The sequence below is a fragment of the Rhinopithecus roxellana genome, chromosome 20 (genome assembly GCF_007565055.1).
Source record: "Rhinopithecus roxellana isolate Shanxi Qingling chromosome 20, ASM756505v1, whole genome shotgun sequence".
Taxonomy (NCBI): Eukaryota; Metazoa; Chordata; class Mammalia; order Primates; family Cercopithecidae; genus Rhinopithecus; species Rhinopithecus roxellana.
The window spans coordinates 72,701,000-72,724,396 of NC_044568.1; the positions used below are offsets into that span (position 1 = coordinate 72,701,000).

The 23,397-nt window shown below is 51.9% G+C and overlaps 1 protein-coding gene across 3 annotated transcripts in view; it reads right to left on the minus strand.

The window, feature by feature from the left end:
- The window catches only part of RAB11FIP3 (RAB11 family interacting protein 3), a 94,873-nt gene that overhangs the window by 38,481 nt on the left and 32,995 nt on the right, over nucleotides 1-23,397 (minus strand). For 2 of the 3 annotated variants that reach the window (XM_010381832.2, XM_030924947.1), the window contains exons 2-3: nucleotides 20,645-20,738; nucleotides 10,080-10,174 (exon numbers count right to left, since the gene is read on the minus strand). In XM_010381832.2, coding sequence (XP_010380134.2) covers nucleotides 10,080-10,174; nucleotides 20,645-20,738 — 189 coding nt within the window. Of the gene's footprint in view, nucleotides 1-6,036; nucleotides 6,379-10,079; nucleotides 10,175-20,644; nucleotides 20,739-23,397 lie in introns of those variants that run through there. The other variant, XM_010381835.2, reaches the window with a different exon arrangement.

Here is a 23,397-nt window from a genome sequence, read left to right on the forward strand (position 1 = left end):
CATGATGGCTCACGCCTGTAATCTCAGCACTTTGGGAGGCTAAGGCAGACGGATCACAAGGTCAGGAGTTCAAGACCAGTCTGGCCAAAACGGTGAAACCCCATCTCTACTAAAAATACAAAACCTAGCCAGGCGTGGTGGCAAGCGCCTGCAGTCCCAGCTACTCATGAGGCTGAGGCAGGAGAATCGCTTGAACCCAGGAGGTAGAGGTTGCAGTGAACTGAGATTGTGTCACTGTACTCTAGCCTGGGTGACAGAGCAAGACTCTGTCTCAAAAATAAACAAACAAACAAACAAAATGTAATTAGCCAAGTGTGGTGGCACATGCCTGTAATCCCAGCTACTCAGGAGGCTGAAGTAGAACGGCTTGAACCTAGGAGGCAGAGGTTGCAGTGAGCCGAGATCGTGCCATTAAGCTCCAGCCTGGGTGATAGAGTGAGCCTCTATTTCAAAAATGAAAATAAAATGAGTAAAACACAAATCATTTTTTTTTTTTTTGAGATGGAGTTTCACTCTTATTGCCCAGTCTGGAGTGCAGTGGTGCAATCTCCACTCACTCCAACCTACACCTCCCAGGTTGAAAAAATTCTCCTGCCTCAGGCTCCTGAGTAGCTGGGATTGCAGGTGTGCACCACCACGCCTGGCTAATTTTTGGGTTTTTAGTAGAGATAGGGTTTCACCATGTTGGCCAGGCTAGTCTGGAACTCCTGACCTCAGGTGATCCACCTGCCTCGGCCTCCCAAAGTGCTGGGATTACAGGCGTGAGCCACCGTGCCCAGCTGAATTCAACATTTTTTTTTTTTTTTTTTTTGAGACGGAGTCTCGCTCTGTTGCCCAGGCTGGAGTGCAGTGGCCGGATCTCAGCTCACTGCAAGCTCCGCCTCCCGGGTTTACGCCATTCTCCTGCCTCAGCCTCCCAAGTAGCTGGGACTACAGGAGCCCACCACCTCACCTGGCTAGTTTTTTTTTTTTTTTTTTTTTGTATTTTTTTAGTAGAGACGGGGTTTCACCGTGTTGGCCAGGATGGTCTCGATCTCCTGACCTCGTGATCCGCCCGTCTCGGCCTCCCAAAGTGCTGGGATTATAGGCTTGAGCCACCGTGCCCCGCCAACATTTTTTTAAATGAAAAATAGGTACATGTCTGAGAGCAGAAAACAAGGCACTCTGAATAATTTTTATTGTTGTTTGAGACAGTGTCTCTCTGTGAGGCCCAGGCTGGAGTGCAACAGTGTAACCTCAGCTTACTGCAGCCTTGATCTCCTGGGCTCAATCTATCCTCCCACCTCAGCCTCCTGAGTGGCTGAGACCACAGGCACAAGCCATCATGCCTAATTTTTTGAAATTTTGTCGAGATGGAGTTTTGCCATGTTTTCCAGGCTGGTCTTGAACTCCTGTGCTCAAGTGATCCACCAGCCTTGGCCTCTCAAAGTGCTAGGACTACAGGTGTGAGCTACTGAGGCTGGCAGAGTAATTTTTTTTCTTTTTACTTTAATAAAATAGACAAGATCTAGCTGTAGCTGGGAACTACCGGTGCTACCACACCTGGCTCAGTTGTTTGTTTATTTGTTTAATTTTGAATCAGGGTCTCACTCTGTTGCCCAGGCTGGTTTCCCACTCCCCACCTCAAGTGATCCTCCACGCTGCTCAGATGACAAGCACGAGCCATCGCAACCAATTGTTTTTACTACTGTGTTTCTTGGTTTTTGGTTTTCTGAGATAGAGTCTCACTCTGACACCCAGGCTGGAGTGCAGTAGTGCAATCTCGGCTCATGGCAGCTTCAAACTCCTGGGCTCAAGCAATCCTCCTGCCTCAGCCTCCTGAGTAGCTGGGACTATAGGTACGAGCCACCACACCCGGCTAATTTTTGTATTTTTTGTAGAGATGGGGTTTTGCCATGTTGCTCAGGCTAGTCCCAAACTCCTGAGCTCAAGTGATCTGCCTCCCTTAGCCTCCCAAAGTGCTGGGGTTACAGGCATAAGCCACCACACCCAACTTGTTTTTACTCTTAAGTATCTAGCACCTAACATAGGACCAGGCATAGGTAGATAGTAAATATTTGTGGATTGTACAAACGAACATAAAACTAAAGAACTATGAAACAGAACATTTTATTTTTTTTCTTTTTCTAATTGTTTTTGTTTTTTGAGATAGGGTCTCACTTTGTCACCCAGGCTGGAATGCAGTGGCACCATCTCAGCTCACTGCAACCTTTGCCTCCCAGGTTCCAGTGATTCTTGTGTCTCAGCCACCAAAGTAGCTGGGATTACAGGCATGCACCACTGTGCCCAGCTAATTTTTGTATTTTTTGTAGAAACGAGGTTTTGCTATGTTGCCCAGGCTGGTCTTGAACTCCTGGCCTCAAGAGATCTGCCCACCTCAGCCTCCCAAAGTGCTGGGATAACAGGCGTGCGCCACCGTGCCCAGCCAACATTTTCAATTTATAATTTCAACCTTAATGAAAATGAAATTGCTGGTTAGGAAAAGTGGCCAACATTTCATGCTCAGAAGACTCTGAGGTTAACAATTTGCAAATAAACAAGATCTCAGAACAGCTGCAGTCCCAGCAAAAAAAGATGCCCTTTGCACTCTGGTTCTAGTATCGTAAGAAGCAGACAAAGTGGCTGGGTGCGGTGGTTAATGCCTATAATCCCAGCACTTTGGGAGGCCAAAGCAGGTGGATCACAAGGTCAGGAGTTCGAGACCAGACTGGCCAATATGGTAAAACCGTCTCTACTGAAAATACAAAAACTAGCTGGGTGTGGCGGTGCACGCCTGTAGTCCCAGCTACTCAGGAGGCTGAGACAGGAGAATCGTTTGAACCCGTGAGGCAGAGGTTTCAGTGAGCCAAGATCATGCCACTGCACCCCAGCCTAGCAACAGAGCAAGACTCCAACTCAAAAAAAAAAAAAAAAAGTAGACAAAGTGTGCTGAGACCTGCAGGGGCTACTAGAGGGTCCCACCCCAGGCTGCACCCACCTGAGCCTCACTGAAGAGACACGAAGGGCTAGGCCGAGCTGCCAAGAGCCTGGCATGCTTGCAGGAGGCCCCAGTTCCATCTTTGGCCCCTTTATTAAAAGCCATGTGACCTCAGACGCGTGACTCAACCACTTGGAGCCCTGCCGCAAACGGGGATTAAAAATTCTCGTCTCACAAGGTGGCCACCTCATGGCACCAAGAAAGACAACCCAGGAAGGTGCTTTTCAAAGCACAGAAACAGGGTGCAAATGTCACTGGTGCAAGTGTCACTGGTGGGTGGAAAATCCCTGCCAGCTGCTTCCAAAGCCATGAGGGAACAGGGAGTGCTGTGGAGTGTACTTACTCCACGTGTCGAATTATGGGACTTAATACTTCCAGGGGAAAACCCAATCTCCCCTAGAATCTAAGGAAATAATTCATAAAAACTAAGTCATTCCTCAAAAGCATCCCCTGTAAAATCCAGAACCAGGAGAGCACTGTAAGAGACTCCAGCTCTCATGTTACTCACCGTCCCCAGGCAGCTCCCGCTCCTGCAGGAAGGCAGGGCCCAGGGTCCACTCAGGACAGGGCTGGCCTGTGCTGGGCCTGCAGGACGCCAGGCAGGAAAAGGCGGGAGTGGCCAGAAAAGCAGGCAGGCCCAGGATGTCTGTCAGAGGCTGGGCCTGTGGGGAAGGCATGACAGGGCGGGATGCGAAGCCCAGCGCACAGGTCCGAGATGGTTTGAGGGCAGCTGCCAGCTACCCCAACAGGACTGTACACTCACAGGGGCCACACTGCCCCAGAGCTGTCAGTGACAAAGACTCACCCCAGGGGCACCAGGAAGACCCGCCATCGACTCTGAAAAGTGTGGTCATTACAACATCAGGTTCAGTGGTTCAGTACGTAGCCTAAAATTTCTTTTTTCTTTTTTCTTTTTTTTTTGATAGAGTCTTGCTCTTGTCGCCGAGGCTGGAGTGCAGTGGCATGATCCCGGCTCACTGCAACCTCTGCCTCCCAGGTCCAAGTGATTCTCCTGCCTCAGCCTCCCAAGTAGCAGGGATTACAGGCGCCTGCCACAACACCTAATTTTTTTTTTTTTTTTTTTTGAGACGGAGTCTTGCTCTGTTGCCCAGGCTGGAGTGCAGTGCAGTGGCGCGATTTCGGCTCACTGCAACCTCCACCTCCCAGGTTCAAGCGATTCTGTCTCAGCCTCCTGAGTAGCTGGGATTACAGGCAGGAGTCACCACACCCGGCTAATTTTTGTATTATTAGTAGAGACAGGGTTTCACCATGTTGGTCAGCCTGGTCTTGAACTCCTGACTTCGTGATCTGCCCACCTTGGCCTTCCAAAGTGCTGGAATTACAAGCATGAGCCACCATGCGCAGCTTAAAATTTCTTTCTTTCTTTTTTTTTTTTTGAGACAGAGTCTTGCTCTGTCACCCAGGCTGGAGTGCAGTGGCGCAATCTCAGCTCACTGCAAACTCCGCCTCCCAGGTTCAAGCAATTCTCTTGCCTCAGCCTCCCAAAGTGCTGGGATTACAGGCATGAGCCACCGCACCTGACCTTGGATCAGCTTTTAAAAAGTCAATGGACTGGTACTTCTGACGGATGCCCGATGCCCTTCCCTAGACAATATGGACCCTGAGTCCCCAACAGGAAGCTTGACGTTTCTAAGAACAAACCCACACTTTCTCTCAAACAGCTCATGGATCCCTGAGCAGAGCGTCTGTCCTCCTAGGAAGGGAGGGAGGTCGGGCAGTGGGGCCTACTTATTTCACCGAGTTCCTGTTAGACCTGTAGCTGAGGATGGTGCCCCTGCAGGAAAAGCCAGTGCCTCCTTAGAGTTGCCTGTACTTCCTTAGAGCTTAGAAAGGATGGTTTGGAATGGAAATAATTCTCCACGGACACAGGAATAACGAGGCAGATGCTACACAAACTCAGATTCCCTGCCAAACCTAGGACTCACACACTCTGTTCTGGGCCCACCTTTACCTCCTCATTTCTAAAGTAAGCCTGAGGGCCGGACACAGTGGCTCACATCTGTAATCTCAACACTTTGGGAGGCCAAGGTGGGTGGATCACCTGAGGTCAGCAGTTTGAGACCAGCCTGGCCAACCTGGTGAAACCTCGTTTCTACTAAAAATACAAGAATTAGCTGGGTGTGGTGGCGGGCCCCTGTAATCCCAGCTACTCAGGAGGCTGAGGCATGGGAATCGCCTGAACCTGGGAGGTAGCGGTTGCAGTGAGCCAAGATCGTACCACTGCATTCCAGCCTGGGTGACAGAGTGAGACTCCATCTCAAAAAAGAATTTAAAAAATAAAAACAAAAAATAAAGTAAGCCGGGCCTCCCTGCCATTGCAGAGTGGCTCCGTGCACTGTAGATCCCACCGAGACGAACAGGGCCACTCCTCAGCGACTCTGGTCACCGCACCCACCCCTTTATTTGCTCTGGGGTTGTGGACGTCCACTTCCACGCCATCACTGTTGACATTCAGAGCCCCTGGCTGGCTGGATGCCCTGGGGGTTCCGGAGAGCTCAGCGCACAGGAGCCGCCCACCTGCTCACTCCCAGATGGAGGCCTGCGGGTTGCTTTCTGTGGTTCAAGGCCTCCCTGCATGGAGTTTTCCAGGGCAGCCATCACCTGCCTTTCCAGAGACAAAAACGTACCTCAGAGCACGGTGCCTGCTCACTCCCAGCCTCCTGGATAAAACGCAGTCACAGCTCACACCGGCCCCGGCAGTTTATTTTATTTGCCAGCCAGCCAGGACCTGGCCTTGCCCAGAAGCCATCGAGTCTATGCTACCAACTTTTTAACATTTTTACAAATTACCAGTTAAGATGAACTCAGTTGAAAATCAAAGTGCATGTCAGAAAACGTCGCTATGTCTAAACGTTACATTCACTAGTTAACAAGTCCTCCACCCAAATCACCAGCGGGCAGAGAAAAAGCCCTTTCAGAGCCATCAGTAACTCGAGTGGGGCCAACACTGTCCCCATCACAGTTCCTTCTTCCCTGAGCCTGTCTCCACCACAGAAATAGGAATACTGGGCACAGTGCACACTACTGCCTCCTCTTACCCTCAGATGCTGGCCTGGGTGGCCTCACAGGCTGGGCCTGGCTCTGTACACAGCTTCCAGGAAGGGCATGCTGTTGGAGATGGGCTCCCCATCGTGTCTCCGTCCCAACCAGGTCACTGGCTTTTCTCAAACAACGTCACCTTCCTACTTGCTTGTCATGCTGGGGTTTCTGCAAAGCCTGTGTGCTCACCAGGAGGCACACCACCACCTAGGAGAAAGTTTAACCTGCTCCCAGACACACTCTAATAAACCTCCTGCTGGTGCTGCCCAGGGAGCGGGAGGCAAAGTTCAGGAAGTGTCCTTGCTGGTTTAACAAACACTTAGTCAGGGCTCAAAACAGAGTGGCTTTTGTTTTTGGCTTCCTAAGCTGATAATGGTTTATACAAAAGACACATTTCCCCATCATTTCACTAAGGCAGCTCTTTGCTCCAGACACCGCTGGTAGTGGGAGAAGGAGGGAGGACGGGAGAGAGCACAGCCCGACGGTTCTGGGAGATGTGCCTTACACTCCCTCACTTTCCCTTCGCTCTTCCAGAAACCCTGACAAACAGCACCACCCCCTGGGCTCCACCTGCTCAGATCCTCAGACATCACCATGCCCAGGAACTCAGCAGCACCACAGTCCATCCCCTTCCACTCTCCCCGCTTACTCAGACACCACAGCAGCAACTTTCCATTACAAGCTGCCTGCCGAAAGGATCCTTGGGAAAACACTGCGAGCCGCAGACCCACCAGCTTGGCCATGACTAACTGCACACTTCAGCCAACTACCACAGTACGAGTTCCCAGTAAAAAGAAATGGGTCTGACTGGAACCATTCAGAATATCAATCAATAAAAGGTTTATTTGCCTGAAGATCACCAGTGGAGGGTCCCTGAATAGGGTATCTGAATAGAACACACACACTCCCCACTCATATCTTTATTAGACTTTTTTTTTAAAGATGATGTGATGTACAAGCTGTTTTTTTTTTTTTTCTTTTTTTTTTTTGAGATGGAGTCTTGCTCTGTCGCCCGGGCTGGACTGCAGTGGCCGGATCTCAGCTCACTGCAAGCTCCTCCTCCCGGGTTTACGCCATTCTCCTGCCTCAGCCTCCCGAGTAGCTGGGATTACAGGCGCCCGCCACCGCGCCCGGCTAGATTTTTGTATTTTTAGTACAGACGGGGTTTCACCATGTTAGCCAGGATGGTCTCAATCTCCTGACCTCGTGATCCGCCCGTCTCGGCCTCCCAAAGTGCTGAGATGACAGGCTTGAGCCACCGCGCCCAGCCTAAGCTGTTTTTTAAAAGAGCAGTCTTTCCATAAGTTTCACAGTATCGAATTCCACTTTGTGGAAAATTATATCCCACCCTTAAAAAGCAAGCAAGACATGGAAGAACCGTAACTGCACACTGTCGAAGGGGAAGAAGCCCATCTGAAAAGGCCGCATGCCAGATGGTTCTAGCTCCGTGACGTTCTGGAAAAGGCAGAGCTGTGGAGACACTGAGGATCGGTGGTTGTGGGGGCTGGTGTAGGGGATGAGCTGGCACTGAAACGACTCTGTGACACTATAATGCTGGACCTGTCATTCTACATTTGTCAAAACACGGAATATACACCACCAAGAGTGAACCCTTAACTATGGACTTCGGTTAATAATGATGTATCAGGCCGGGTGCAGTGCCTCACGCCTGTAATCCCAGCACTTTAGGAGGCCAAGGCGGGTGGATCGCTTGAACTCAGGAGTTTGAGACCAGTCTAGGCAACATGATGAAACCCCATCTCTACAAAAAAAAATACAAAAAATCAGCCAGGCGTGGTGGTTACTGGGTGTGGTCCCAGCCACTGGAGAGGCTGAGAAAGAAGGAACGCTTGAGCACAGGAGGCTGAGGTTGCAGTGAGCCAAGATCAAGATTGTACCATGACACTTCAGCCCGGGTCATAGAACAGATTGTCTCAAACAAAACAAAACAAATAATAATGTATCAGTGTTTGGTCCCAGAATGCTCTACACTATGTTCCATTTTCTGTAAACCTAAAATTGCTCTAAAACATGAAGAATATTCATTTTTTTTAAGTAAAAAAACTTTCCTCCTGTGGGCGGCAAGCCACCCAGGTGCCGAGGCAAGAGACTGAGGGCACGAGCTGTTTTAGAAAAGCCACCGACCACCGACCCTATGGGGCTAGACCCTACCCTTCCACTCCAAAAAAGAAATCAGGATCTAAAAATACGAGAAGATTCACTCTGACATGTCAGGTTCCCACCCTTCTGAAGTGACCAGCGTGAGGCTTGGCCACGCCCTTCAGACCACACAGGCCTTTAAGGATAAAATGCACTGGTGCCTTCAGTGCCTCGAGTAATGCCCAGGGCTGCCATAACAAATGAACACAGACCACGGGGCTTGAAGAAACACCAGTTTATCCTTTCTCAGTTCTGGAGGCTGGAAGTCCAAGGCCAAGGTGTGAGCAGGGCTGGCTCCTGGAGAGGACGCATCCTTGCCTCTGCTGGCTTCTGGGAGCCCTGGGAGTTCCCTGGCTCTGGTTAGTCTCTGCCCCGTCTTCCTATTGCCTTCTCCCTGTGTGTCTCCCCGTCTTCCAGGGACACCTGTTACTAGACTTAGGGCCCAAACCAGCATGACGTCATCTTGAGATCCTTAATGAACTACATCCACAAAGACCCTTTCTCCAAATAAGGTCACACCCACAGCTTCTGGGTGGACGTATCTTTTGAGAGGCCACTCTTCAGCCACTGCACCATGCATAGGACATAAAAAATCAACAATGCCCTAACAAACATGAGAGGGGGACAAAAAGACAGACACAAGTGCGGAAGAGCGCCCAGGCACATGAACGCCCAGAACACAGTTCCCCGGACGCTGCAGACCAAGGGCTCCGGGTTACCCTGCAGGGCCTCGGGAGTCTCCTCGTGAGGAAGCCGTGTCCTTCTCGAGGCACAGGAGCCGCCATCTGCAGACTTGGGGTCTCCCAGCATGTTCCGCACACGGCAGCCATGCAAGAGGGCCCAACTCCCACCACATGCCCTCTCAGCCAGCACCTCACCGCTGTCTCACGTGCAGAAAGGCACAGCCAAACGTGGGACCCACGGTGGGCGCCCTGGCCCCAGAAGCTGCAGCCCAGCTGATAACTGGGACTCCGCTCTAAGGGAGGACCACCCCTGGGGTCTGCGTGGGCAGAAGTGAAGCTGCCACCTGAGGGTGACTAAGCCCTGGGACAGCTTCTTGGAGCAGGGAACGGAGTACAATCCCATGGCTCCCACTGTACAGTGGCATCCAGAAGCGACTCAAAAACTACCCTGTGCAAGCCTCAGCTTTCGAGAAGTCAGGGCACAGAGGACTGACCTGAGAAGCCCGGGCCCCACTGGCCGGCAGCTCAGCCGTTCTGGTGCCCTTGCTCGGCAGCAGGCTGACCAGGACTGGCGGCTGCCACCTCCACCTTCCCTGCGGTTCCCAAGGGCTCAGGTTCAACTTCATACATTTTCTGCGGCAGCCTCATGGCTCTCCTGGAATCCCACCCTCCAGACCGGCGGACATGGTTACACTCTGTCCACCACGGCTATGCTCGAAGACCCTCTCCCCAGCTACGTTGAGAACAAGGGACCCACAGTGACAGGAGACACCATGTCACTGTGACAACCCTGGCTGCATCTGGGAGCAGGGTGGAGGACAGCCAAGCAGGGGCAGGCATTAGTTCGGCATCCCCAAACACAGAAAATAATTTGCAAGTTGACAAAAGGAATCCTCCCAAGCCCTCTGCTCCGCCTGTGCCTGGAGCCTGGCAGTGGCTGGTCGTGATGTCACTGCCCACCCCGCCTCTGCTGGCTGACAGGCCCTGGGGGAGGACTCCTGCCCAGGCTGAGAGGACATGTGGGACAGACAACCGTGGGCCTCCCATCACAGCCACACAGCCCCACAGTGCACACAGGGCAGGAGGCCTCACGCCAGCTTCTACAGAAGACCGCCAGGGAGCAGGAGGCACAAGCCGCAGGGCATAAAGGAAGAGGTGGATGCCAGACGTCCCCAAGCTCCTGGGTGAAAACCACTTGCCTCGTAGGTAACGAAGTCATCGAACTCGTCCGGGCAGGCCAGGGGCTCCTCGTCCTGGGCAGAAGCGATGCCACCGTAGCGCTGGCCATCGGGATCTGCAGGGAGAAGACCTCGTGCTCAGCACGCCACCCACTGCCACCCAGTGACAGGACCCCTTGGCAGCCTCGGGGCTCCCTGGGAAGGAGGCCCCCAGGGACAGATGTGTGGGAGTTGGGGGCCCTGGAGGGGTCAAGACAAGCAAGGGAGTGAATGTGAGAAATTCAGGGAGAGAAAACAGCCTTGCGGACAGGTCAGAGATGCATTCCCCATGGGAACAAGGCTTCTGGAGAGAATTCTGAGGAGGAGGTGCGGAGGTAGGAGGAAAACTTTTTATTTCTTAAAAGAAGCAGACAGCACTGCAAAAAAAAAAAAAAAAAAAAAAGCAAGATGTTGAGCTCTGTAAAACTGCTCATGGCCTTTAATAAGTGTTAGGTACCACTCAGATTTTTTTTTTTTTTGAGACGGAGTCTGGCTCTGTCGCCCAGGCTGGAGTGCAGTGGTATGATCTCAGCTCACTGCAAGCTCCACCTCCCGGGTTCATGCCATTCTCCTGCCTCAGCCTCCCCAGTAGCTGGGACCACAGGCGCCCGCTGCCACACCCAGCTAATTTTTTGTATTTTTAGTTGAGACGGGGCTTCACTGTGTTAGCCAGGATGGTCTTGATCTCCTGACCTCATGATCCACCTGCCTCCGCCTCCCAAAACCAGTCAGATTTAAACCTTTAAAAACATTTACATGAGAAGGTGTAGGTATGATGAAATAATATGAAAACAACATCTTTTCCTGGGTGCTGGGCTTACGCGCAGTTTTCATTTTCTTTTTTTTTTTTTTTTTTGCTTATCTTCTATAATCAGTGTTTTATGAGAAAAACTTTAAAGTAAAAGCTATCCTCTCGTGAGAGGCTATAATTCTTACGTCAGCTACAGTCATTACTTTTGCAAACACAACCCATCCCGCGGCACCTGCCTCTCCTCCTGCAGGAAAAGGCAGTGGCTTCCAGCCTCTCAGTGATATCCACAGGTCAAAGCACCTTCCAGGGCCTGTGAGTGACAGAGACACTTAGGTGTCCTCACACTGTCTCACTATTAATTCAACTACTTGCTTAAAATATACCAGCTACTTACAACATAGCATTACTTACTCAATACCTTTAACACACTCTATTCTAATGTCAATCACTTATTTTAAAAGTGAAGGTTGGGGCCGGGCACGGTGGCTTATACCTGTAATCCCAGCACTGTGGGAGGCTGAGGCAGGCGGATTGCTTCAGCCCAGGCAATGGAGATCAGCCTGGGCAACATGGTAAAACCCCATCTCCACAAAAAATACAAAAATTAGGTCGGGTGCAGTGGCTCACACTTGTAATCCCAGCACTTTGGCAGGCTGAGGCGGGAGGATCATTTGAGGTCAGGAGTTCAAGACCAGCTTGACCAACATGGTGAAACCCCGTCTCTACTAAAAATAGTAAAAATTAGCTGGGCATGGTGGCAAATACCTGTAATCTCAGCTAATTGGGAGACTGAGGCAGGAGAATCACTTGAAACTTGGAGGTGGATGTTTCAGGGAGCCGAAATCGTACCACTCTGCACTCTAGCCTGGGCGACAGAGCAAGACCTCGTCTCAAAAAAAAAAAAAAAAAAAAGACAAGAAAAAAATTAGCTGGGCATGGTGGCACACACCTGTAGTCTCAGCTACTCTGGAGGCTTGAGCCAGGGAGGCAGAGGATGCAGCTGGCCAAGACTGCACCACTGCATTCCAGCCTGGGTGACAGAGCAAGACCCTGTTGCAAAGAAAAAACAAAAGTGGAGACCAGGCGTGGTGGCTCACACCTGTAATCCCAGCACTTGGAAGACTGACGTTAGAGGATTGCTTAAGTCCAGGAGTTCAAGACTGGCCTGGGCAATATAGCAAAGATCCTGTGTCTACAAAAAATAAAGGTAAGGCAAGGCACGGTGGCTAACGCCTATAATCCTAGCCCTTTGGGAGGCTGAGGTGGGCAGATCACTTGAGATCAGGAGTTCCAGACCAGCCTGGCCAACATAGTGAAACCCCGTCTCCACTAAAACAATTAACCAGATGTGATGGGTGCCTGTAGTTCCAGCTACTCGGGAGGCTGAGGCACAAGAATCACTTGAGCCTGGGAGGTGGAGGCTGCAGTGAGCTGAAATCGCGCCACTGCACTCAGCCTGCGTGACGAAGTGAGACCCTGGCTCATAAATACACACATAAAAAATAAATTAAAAATAATAAAAAATAGGCAGGGTGCGGTGGCTCACACCTGTAATCCCAGCACTTTGGGAGGCTGAGGCGGGCAGATCACAAGGTCAGGAGTTCGAGACCATAGTGGCCAACATGGTGAAACCCTGTCTCTACTAAACATATAAAAATTAGCTGGGCATGGTGGTGCATGCCTGTAATCCCAGCTACTTGGGAGGCTGAGGCAGGAGAATCGCTTGAACCGGGACCCAGGAGGTGGAGGTTGCAGTGAGCCAAGATCACGCCACTGCACTCCAGCCTGGGCTACAGCGAGACTCTGTCTCAAAATAATAATAATAAATTAAAAATTAAAAAATTAAATTACATTTTAAAATGCTAACAGTTGGCCGGGCGAGGTAGCTCATGCCTGTAATCCCAGCACTTTGGGAGGCCGAGGTGGGCAGATCACGAGGTCAGGAGATGGAGACCATCCTGGCTAACATGGTGAAACCCCGTCTCTACTAAAAAATACAAAAAATTAGCCAGGCGTGGTGGCGGGCACCTGTAGTCCCAGCTACTCGGGAGGCTGAGGCAGGAGAATGGCGTGAACTCAGGAGGCAGAGCTTGCAGTCAGTTGGGATTGCACCACTGTACTCCAGCCTGGGCGACAGAGCAAGACTCCGTCTCAAAAAATAAAATAAAATAAAAAATAAAATGCTAACAGTCTTGCCTGCACTTCCAAACACTGAAATACAGAACTAAAAACTTTCAAAACACAGCAAAGCGTTTTGGACACAGTGTATGAGAGCTCAGGTTCTGACAGTGGGCAAACAATCTTGAGGGTCTTGCCCCAGAGAGCAGAGCAGGAGATATGAACACAGATGGCATTTTAATATTCTTGGTAGGACCTAAATACCATTCTCATATCAGTTTTCTCTATAAGAACTAAAACAATTTTCAATTAGCTGGGAATTTTTCATGTGCGTTTCTCTTATTCTTCCAGAGCATGAGGGGTGTGTGAGACACAGCAATGGCCTATTTGGAACAATTCCCTCTCTATCTCATTCTATTCCTGAAACAAGGCCTGTGGCTGTGACGGTAAAGCCTCCTTGTGCTTCCCTGCAAACTAGGCCAGCACATCCTGCTGGCCACTCCTTGATGCAGCGGGGCTGACAGACAACACAGGTTGCCGCAGCCACAACAGAGGTAACAACACCTGAAGTGAACCTCGGCTGAAGTGCAGTTTGGGTGATCACATTTTTCTTTCCTCTAAGTGCTATGAAATAATTCCATTCGATTTTGTTTTATTTTACTCTCACTGTCCTTCCTAATGGAAAGTAAATCATGACATCAAATTACACAAGAGCAAAGCAGACCCCGCAGCCCCAGAGGCCATGTGTCCAATGCCACGGTGGCACCTCCTCCCTGACGCCCCAGCACCTCCTCCCTGACGCCCCAGCACCTCCTCCCAGACGGCCCAGGACCTCCTCCCAGATGGCTCAGGACCCCCTCCCAGAGGGCCCAGCACCTCCTCCCAGACGGCCCAGGACCTCCTCCCTGACCCCCCAGCACCTCCTCCCTAAAACCCCAGCACATCCTCCCTGATGCCCCAGCAGCTCCTCCCAGAAGGCCCAGCACCTCCTCCCTGAAACCCTAGCACCTCCTGCCTGACATCCCAGGACCTCCTCCCTGACAACTCAGCACCTCCTCCCAGACGGCCCAGGACCTCCTCCCTGACACCCCAGCACCTCCTTCCTGACGCCCCAGCACCTCCTCCCTGACCCCCCTACACCTCCTCCCTGACGCCCCAGCACCTCCTCCCTGAAACCCCAGCACCTCCTCCCTGACAATTCAGCACCTCCTCCCTGACGCCCCAGCATCTCCTCCCTGACGCCCCAGCACCTCCTCCCTGAAACCCCAGCACCTCCTCCCTGACAACTCAGCACCTCCTCCCTGACAACTCAGCACCTCCTCCCTGACGCCCCAGCACCTGCTTCCTGAAGCCCCAGCACCTCCTCCCTGAGGTCCCAGAACCTCCTCCCTGAGGCCCACTCCACTCTGCTGTCAGCTCTGCAGTCGGCTCGGTGTCCCACCCCTCACACCAGCTCTCAGGGATGTCCCACCAGCCTCTTCAGGAGCCTGGGGCTGGAGACAGAATTGTGAGGCCTGCCTCTCACCTGCTCCTTGTGACCCTGCCTCCCTGTGGCCTCCAAACGTGCCAGGTGCAGCCCTGCTGGGATGCTGCCTTCCCATCCCGGACGTTCTCAGGGAGGCCTCCCCGCTCCTCTGCCTCCCTAGCTCCCACCTGTTTGTGGTCTGTCTCCCACTAGAAAGCCAGCTCCCAAGGGCAGGGTTTCTCCACTTCCGTTTCGTGCTACGTCCCAGAGCCTGGAACAGGCTGGTTCGACAGCACTCATGGGACAGTTGCCCCATTTGTCCCCGTCCATGGTCCTCACAGGTCCCAGCTGTGCTCTCCCTCCGCGGCAGCCATCTCCACCAGTCTGGCTCAAGCTCTCGTGCAGTGAGATAGGAGAGCCCTGGCCGGCTCACGATGTCCAGCTCACCGCCCTCTCAAGTAGACAGCCACAGGAGCCCTCCCAGGCCCACCTGTCAGCTGCTGGGAAGGAGAGAGGGGTGACCCAGCTGTTGTGGGATTGACCCAGGTGAAGGCAAGGAGATAAGGGGACGGTGTCTGGGAGAAGGCCCCACCTTGGCGTGTCAGGTGGCTGGCCAACCACTAAGAAACATCTGGAGACGGGCTGTCCTTGGGCCATCCCTCTCTCACCCCTTCAGTCACTAAGCCAAGATGCTGGCAACCACAGGCAGCCACAGTCCACAGCTGGCAGCCCCCAGGCTTCCCAGACAGAGCATCAAGCTCTTCCGAGGGCAGCAAGTCAGGCTGGAGGCTTCATTCCACTCGGTGGGCAAAGCCCAGCCCAGGGCATGGGCCTGCCAGGAGGACACCCTGACTCCTGAGCTGAGAGTGGGCACCTTCCAAGCCAAGGCCTCCCAGGAACCCCTAGAGCTGAGCTTGCCCCATTTCGTGTTAGCCACGGTTCACAGGAATAAACCAACCCTCACCCTGAGGACAGAATCGTGAACCCAGGTGGCTCCCTCCTGCCCATACCATGGTACCGAGGGCCACTGCTGTTCCCAGGCTTAACCCTGCAGAGGGATCTGAGCACCTCACCTGCCTAAACCTACAAAAAGCCGTCTTAACTCTCTGTGACAGGCTGTGTCCCCGACCCCCGAGGGAACACATCTCCGGCCCAAATCGCCTGCAGGCCACCCTCAGTAACAGGCCCAGGAACACGCTCTGCCAGCCACATTGTGCAGAGCAAGTTTACCCTATGACAAGCCGAGACCAGCACCCAATGACTGGCAAGGGCCCTGAGTACTCTGAGTCTTTGTGGCACCAAGGAAATGGGTTGTAACATTTATAACAAGACCAGCAGTCACAACAAAGAATTTCTGGTTTTATACAAAATGCATAGAGTTACAGTCCTGTTCCCTGTGATTTCACACACGTGCCTGTCACTAGAAAATGAACCAATGCAGGCAGGGCGCGGTGGCTCACGTCCGTAATCCCGGCACTTTGGGAGGCCGAGGTGGGTGGATCACCTGAAGTCAGGAGTTCGAGACCAGCCTGGCCAACATGGCAAAACCCCGTCTCTAACACAAAAAATTAGCCAGGAGCGGTGGCGTGAGCCTGTGGTCTCAGCTACTCGGGAGGCTGAGGCAGGAGAATCGCTTGAACCTTGGAGGCAGAAGTTGCAGCGAGCCAAGATCACGCCACTGCACTGTAGCCCGGGTGACAGAGCAAGATTCCACCTCAAAAGAAAAAGGAGGCCGGGCGCGGTGGCTCAAGCCTATAATCCCAGCACTTTGGGAGGCCGAGACGGGAGGATCATGAGGTCAGGAGATCGAGACCATCCTGGCTAACACGGTGAAACCCCGTCTCTACTAAAAAATACAAAAAACTAGCCAGGTGAGGTGGCGGTGGGCGCCTGCAGTCCCAGCTACTCGGGAGGCTGAGGCAGGAGAATGGCGTAAACCCGGAAGGCGGAGGTTGCAGTGAGCTGAGACCTGGCTACTGCACTCCAGCCTGGGCGACAGAGCCAGACTCCGTCTCAAAAAAAAAAGAAAAAAAAAGAAAAAGCAGTCAGTGCTGAGAGGTTGTGACTACCGACAGGCCGCCGACACTCCCCTCAAAGCTCGCATCTACTTCCCTCTGTATTTTCCAAACAGTCCCCATGAGATGCCCTGCCACACTGCACCTTGCCCCATTTTCCATCCTCCAATCTTCCAAAATGGTTACATCACCATCTTCGGTTACATCAATATTCAATTTAATTATTATGACTATGTAAAATATGGCCTGTTGGCCAGGCGCGGAGGCTCAAGCCTGTAATCCCAGCACTTTGGGAGGCCAAGGCGGGCAGATCATGAGGTCAGGAGATCAAGACCATCCTGGTTAACACAGTGAAACCCTGTCTCTACTAAAAATACAAAAAAATTAGCCTGGCGTGGTGGCGGCGCCTGTAGTCCCAGCTACTTGGGAGGCTGAGGCAGGAGAATGGCGTGAACTCAGGAGTTTGCAGTGAGCCGAGATTGCACCACTGCACTCCAGCCTGGGGGACAGAGCAAGACTCCGTCTCAAAAAAAAAAAAAAAAAAAAATACGGCTTGTTACTGGACCAGGAAGTACAGGCTCTCTTATTCCACTTCTTGTTTTTCATGGAAGTGGTAACTGCCGCCTGGGGTCTTGTGCTTGGCCTCCATGCACCCCCATCTCAGCCCCAAACACTGAGGCCTCTCTGATGACAGCAAGTTCTGGGGGTCCCCAGGTTCCCTCACCATCAACCTAGAAGCCTGCATCCAGTAATCCTTGACTTAAGAGTGAAGATGAAACACAGCTATACAAAACAAAAATGACAAAGCTACCAGCTTCATGAGGGGCTTTTCTCCTCCCTGCGACTGAGACCAAGCAGATGTGAGCCTCCAGCTAGCACCTCCATGAACTCAGGGGACCAATGGCTAGAAAGGAAGCATCCTCTCGGGCATACCATCCCATGCATAAAAACCACCCAGCCAGCCCAACAAATATCAAAGCATCAGTGTCATAAAGACCGCATTCTCTATTACACACAAAATTTGGTTTGGAATTAATGGCAAGTTTTTTGTTTTGCTTTGTTTTGTTTTTTGAGACAGGGTCTGTCACCCAGGCTGGAGTGCATGGAGTGCAGTGGCACAAACACAGTTCACTGCAGCCTCCACCTCCTGGGGTCAAGGAATTCTCCCACCTCAACCTCCTGGGTAGCTGGGCCCACAGCATGCGCCACAATCTCAGCTCCTTTTTTCATATTTTTTGCACAGCCAAGGTCTCGCTATGTTGCCCAGGCTGGTCTAACCCTCCTGGGATCAACTAATCCTCTCACCTCAGCCTCCCAAAGTGCTGGGATTACAGGAATGAGCCACTGTGTCTGGCCCACAATGGATTTTTCAAACTAAGAAGAAAAAGTTTACAGCTAGACTCTCCCCTGAGCTAACCAGTGAATCCGTTAGAGGACACCCTCATCCCGAGGGCCACAGGCACGACTGCCATGTCATGAGTAACCTGAGGAGAACCAGACTTTCCAGAAGGCCTGGAGGGAGGGCCTGCAGCACACCATGCAGCAAGCCGCAAGGCACAGCATGCGAGAGCCAAAATGCTCACAAAGCCGCTACTGAAAGCTTTGTACAGAATGACAAAGGTGAAATAAATTTATCAAGTACACATCTATCCTCAGGACGTTACTTAAGGGTTGCAGCATATCAGTTAGACTGAGACACGGCCCCATCAGCCTCAACCTGCTGGTGCTCAGCCTGCAGACTCTAAGGCCTCCTGACTATCCTCTTCCTCCCCCTTCTCCTGCCAATGCTGCCTCCTGAGGATCTGTGGCTACCTGCTCTGCCCATTGGTCTGCAGGCCCCCTTGACCCAGAGCTTGCCTGCACGCTCCTCTCAGCCTCCAGAGCCTGCAGTCTCTCTCCATCCTCGCCCCACCTAAGGACTGCTTCCTCACCTGGGCCAGGTGGTCTTTACCTGGTTGTCAGGGTGTCCTTTCTCCCCTCGACCCCTCCTCAGAGAGGGCTGCCTGCCTAGTTCCCATCTCATCCCCAGCCTGCTACACTGACAGCGGCAGCACCTCACCCATTTGTCCTCCTGCCGCCACCCACTGGCCTTGCTCTGGTGCTGGTTCACCACAAAGGCCATGGGGCCAAGCCCAGCACAGAGGCCATGATGGTCCCACAACACATTCATGGGTGAAAGAACAGACAGTGGGATACAGAGTAACAAACGGGGAACAGATTGGGCATGGTAGCTCATGCCTGTAATTCCAGCAACTTGGGAGGCCAAGGCGGGCGAATCACCTGAGGTCAGGAGTTTGAGACCAGCCTGACCAACATGTTGAAACCCCGTCTCTACTAAAAATACAAAATTAGCCAGGCACGGTGGTGCATACCTGTAATCCCAGCTACTCGGGAGGCTGACACAGGAGAATTGCTTGAACCCGGAAGGCGGAGGTTGCAGTGATATGAAATCATGCCACTGCACTCCACCCTGGGCAACAAGAGCAAAATTCCGTCTCAAAAAGGAAAAAAAAAAACAGGGAACAATACACAGCACATTCCCCAGAGCCATCAAAGGACTTGGCATCTGATAAAACCCAGCACCTTAGAGACACTGTCAGGCAATAATTTTGTGGAGGAGACAGACAAGACCTGAGGTCGAGGCCCAAGGGCATCCGTCAACCTGACTGCACCTGCCGACTCTGCAGGACCCAGCCAAGGTCTGACTTACCCTGCACGTGCAGGAAGGAGGAAAAGGGCCCGCCACCGTCACCCCTACACTGCCTGGCCAAACATGAGGAAATGAGAAGGCCTGTTCAGAGCTTCAGAACTTGACGTAAGACGGACAGTGTGTAGGGACTGGTGAGAGTGTGAAACAGCACGGCCACTATGAAGAACTGACTTTATCCCAGCACATGACCCACTCCTAGATACAGGCCCCAATGACTTGACGACACGCGTCTACACAAAGACTTGTACACAAACATGCCCATCACCAGGAGAATGAAGAAATGAAATACAAAACAAGCACACAATGGACAGCACAGAGTCTAAAACATGCAAACCACACAGATGAATCTCAGAAGCATCGTGCTGAGAAAGGCATCATGGTGGGGAAGGCATCGTGCTGGGGAAGGGATTGTGCTGGGGAAAGAACCCAGGTGAGAGCACACGAACCCTCAAGGCAGGTGAAACTGGCCAGGCACGGTTCATGCCTGTAATCTCAGCACCTCAGCTTTGGGAGGCTGAAGCGGGTGGATCACCTGACGTCAGGAGTTCAAGACCAGCCCCGCCAACATGGTGAAACCCCGTCTCTACTAAAAATACAAAAATTAGCCGAGCATGGTGGCGGGTGCCTATAATCCCAGCTACTCGGGAGGCTCAGGCAGGAGAACTGCTTGAACCCGGGAGGTAGAGGTTGCAGTGAGCTGAAATCGGGCCACTGCACTCAAGCCTGGGCGATGAGAGTGAAACTCAGTCTCAAAAAAAAAAAAGAGAGAGAGAGAGATAGGCAAAACTAATCCACGGTGACAGAAATCAGCAACGGTGCCAGCAGGAGGGAAGGCACTGCCTGAGGGCGAGGGGACCCACGTGGGGACAGCGATGCGTGTGACAGGCTCCGCACTGCCAGGCATGGGACTCTGTCGGAGCTCACAGAGGAGCAGGCGTGAGCTGTACATTTCACTACAGGTAAATTTTTACTCAAAGGAAGACTGGAAACAAACACTGAGCTCTAGGGAACGATGGTGGTGTGGGCTGCAGTGTTCAGGGCGGTGTGCGTGGAAGCATGCTGACTGCAAACACATCCCATTCGAGAGGGTCTGGGGACAGACGAGATGGACAGAGACGTGGGGAGAGAGAACAACAAAGTGCTGCCTGCAGAGCACGGTGGTGAACACCCACGTGGGTGGCCATGGAATCATTCTTTCAATACTTTGAAAATTCTCAAATTTCCATCATGAAATCTTTGAGGAAAGGGGCAATTGCTTTCTAGCATTATGGAAAAGTAGTTGACTCAGCCAATTCTGGAAGACAGGGTGTGTGAGGAGAAAGTAACAAGAAAGGAAGGAGACCACCTGGAAACCTGGGGTATGTTGGGGGCTTCATGGAGAAGGAACAATGACAGAGTCGGCACAAGGAGCCCAGTGACGTGCAGGTGGCTGACAGGGTGGCTGAGGAAGGGGAGAGGAGGTGGGAGCTCATGGCGGGGACGACTGACCTCCGTTTCTGATGGCTGTGATCCCTTGGTAGAAGTCTTCAAAGCTGATCACGCCGAGCCCACTGGGATCCAAGTACTTAGTTAAGTCCTTCACCTGTAATTGCCAAATGAGACCAGGTTACCCTAAGCCTTTACAGCAGGGGTCCCCAACCCTGGACCTCGGACTGGGACAGATCTGGTCTATGGCCTGCTGGGAACGGGGAGGCACAGCAGGAGGTGAGGGAGCACTACCGCCTGAGCTCCCCTCCTGTCAGATCAGCAGGGGCAGGGCATCAGGGTCTCACAAGAGTGCAAAGCCTACCGTGGGCTCCGCATGCGAGGGGTCCAGGTTGCGCACTCCTTATAAGAATCTAACGCCTGATGACCTGAACAGTTTCATCCTGACACCACCCCGACCCCAGACCCGTCTGTGGAAAAGTGTCTTCTATGAAACCAGTCCCTGGTGCCAAGAAGGCTGGGGCCACTTTAGGGAATCAGGATTAGGTCGTATCACGTGCTTGGCTTTTTCACCAAAAGCACAGAAGCCGCCAATGTGGCAGTGCTGACAGTGACAGCCTCTGACTCCGCACATCCAAGACGCAGCACAGCCTCCACAGGCCACTGTGGACAGCCACAGCCACAGGACAGGCAGCACCCTGTAAATGGGCTGCCAGCAGCACCTGGAGTGATGAACCACAGGAGTGGGACCCTGGCCACTGAAAGCCAGCAGCCAGGGTCTTATGTGGGGAGATCAGTTCTGAAGTTTTAGATGTTGTTCTGGCAAGGATGCAGCATGCTAACATAGACATGTTACACAGATAACATAGATAAGTGGTCGGGCGCGGTGGCTCACGCCTGTAATCCCAGCACTTTGGGAGGCTGAGGCGGGCGGATCATGAGGTCAGGAGATCGAGACCATCCTGGCTAACACGGTGAAACCCCGTCTCTACTAAAAATACAAAAAATTAGCCGGGCGTGGTGGCAGGCGCCTGTAGTCCCAACTATTTGGGAGGCTGAGGCAGGAGAATGGCGTGAACCCGGGAGGCGGAGCTCGCAGTGAGCTGAGATCTGGCTATTGCACTCCAGCCTGGGTGACAGAGCGAGACTCCGTCTCAAAAAAAAAAAAAAAGATAACACAGATAAGCACACACCGCCCATTCAGAAATGCCTTCCTGGCTCTGTAGAGTCCTTGGTAGAAAATAACTGAGGGAAAGAGACCCTAGATATCAAAAATCATAAATGCTAAGTAGGTTAACTCACACACAGATGTAACATAAAATGAAACTCTTCAGAAAGAACGCAGGTTTATTCTGCCAAGTGTAAATTGGATTTCACAAAAATTTAAAAAATTTCAGGCCGAGCGTGGTGGCTCAAGCCTGTAATCCCAGCACTTTGGGAGGCCGAGATGGGTGGATCACGAGGTCAGGAGATCGAGACCATCCTGGCTAACCCCGTGAAACCCCGTGTCTACTGAAAAATACAAAAAACTAGCCGGGTGAGGTGGCGGGCGCCTGTAGTCCCAGCTACTTGGGAGGCTGAGGCAGGAGAATGGCGTAAACCCAGGAGGCGGAGCTTGCAGTGAGCTGAGATCCGGCCACTGCACTCCAGCCCCGGCGACACAGTGAGACTCCGTCTCAAAAAAAAAAAAAAAAAAGAAACGAAAAATACCTGGGCTTAATACCCAGGTGACGGGCTGACAGGTGCAGCAAACCACCATGGCACACATTTGCCTATGTAACAAACCTGTACATCCTGCACATGCACCCCAAAACTTAAAAAATAAAAAATAAAAATTTAAAACTTTTCTACTCAAAAGACAACAATAAAAGCTAAAAAATGACACTGGGAGAAAGTATTTGCGAATCACGTATCTGTTAAATGACGTGTGTCCAGAATATATAAGGAAATCTTACAATTAAGAAGACAACTCAGGCCAGGCACGGCGGCTCACGCCTGTAATCCCAGCACTGTAGAAGGCCGAGGTGAGTGGATCACCTGAGGTTGGGCGTTCGAGACCCGACCGAAGTGGAGAAACCCTGTCTCTACTAAAAATACAAAATCAGCCAGGCGTGGTGGCGCACGCCTGTAATCCCAGATACTCAGGAGGCTGAGACAGGAGAATTGCTTAAACCCAGGAGGCAGAAGTTGCAGTGAGCAGAGATTGCACCATTACACTCCAGCCCAGCTGACTGAATGAGACTGTCTCAAAAAAAAAAAAAAAAAAGACAACACAATTTTTTTTTAAGTGGGCAAAAGACTTAAATAGAAATTCCATCAGAAAATATGTATGAATGGTTGATAAACACATGAAAAAAATGCTCAATTAGTCCTCAAAGAAATGCAAATTAAAACCACAATGTGGCCAGATGCCTTGTGGCTCACACCTGTATTCCCAGCACTTTGGGAGGCTGAGATGGGCGGATCACCGAAGGTCAGGGGTTCCAGACCAGCCTGGCCAACGTGGCAAAACCCCATCTCTACCAAAAAAACAAAAATTAACCAGATGTGGTAGCACTTGCCTGTAATCCCAGCTACTCAGGAGGCTGAGGCTGGAGAATTGCTTGAACCCGGGAGGCGGCGCTTGCAGCGAGACAAGATTATGCCACCACACTCTAGCCTGGGCTACATAGTGAGAGTCTGTCTCAAAAAAAAAAAAAAAAAGTTTGAGGCTGGATGTGGTGGTTCATGCCTATAATCCCAGCACTTTGGGAGGCTGAAGCAGGCGGATCACCTTAGGTCAAGAATTCGAGACCAGCCTGACCAACATGGAGAAA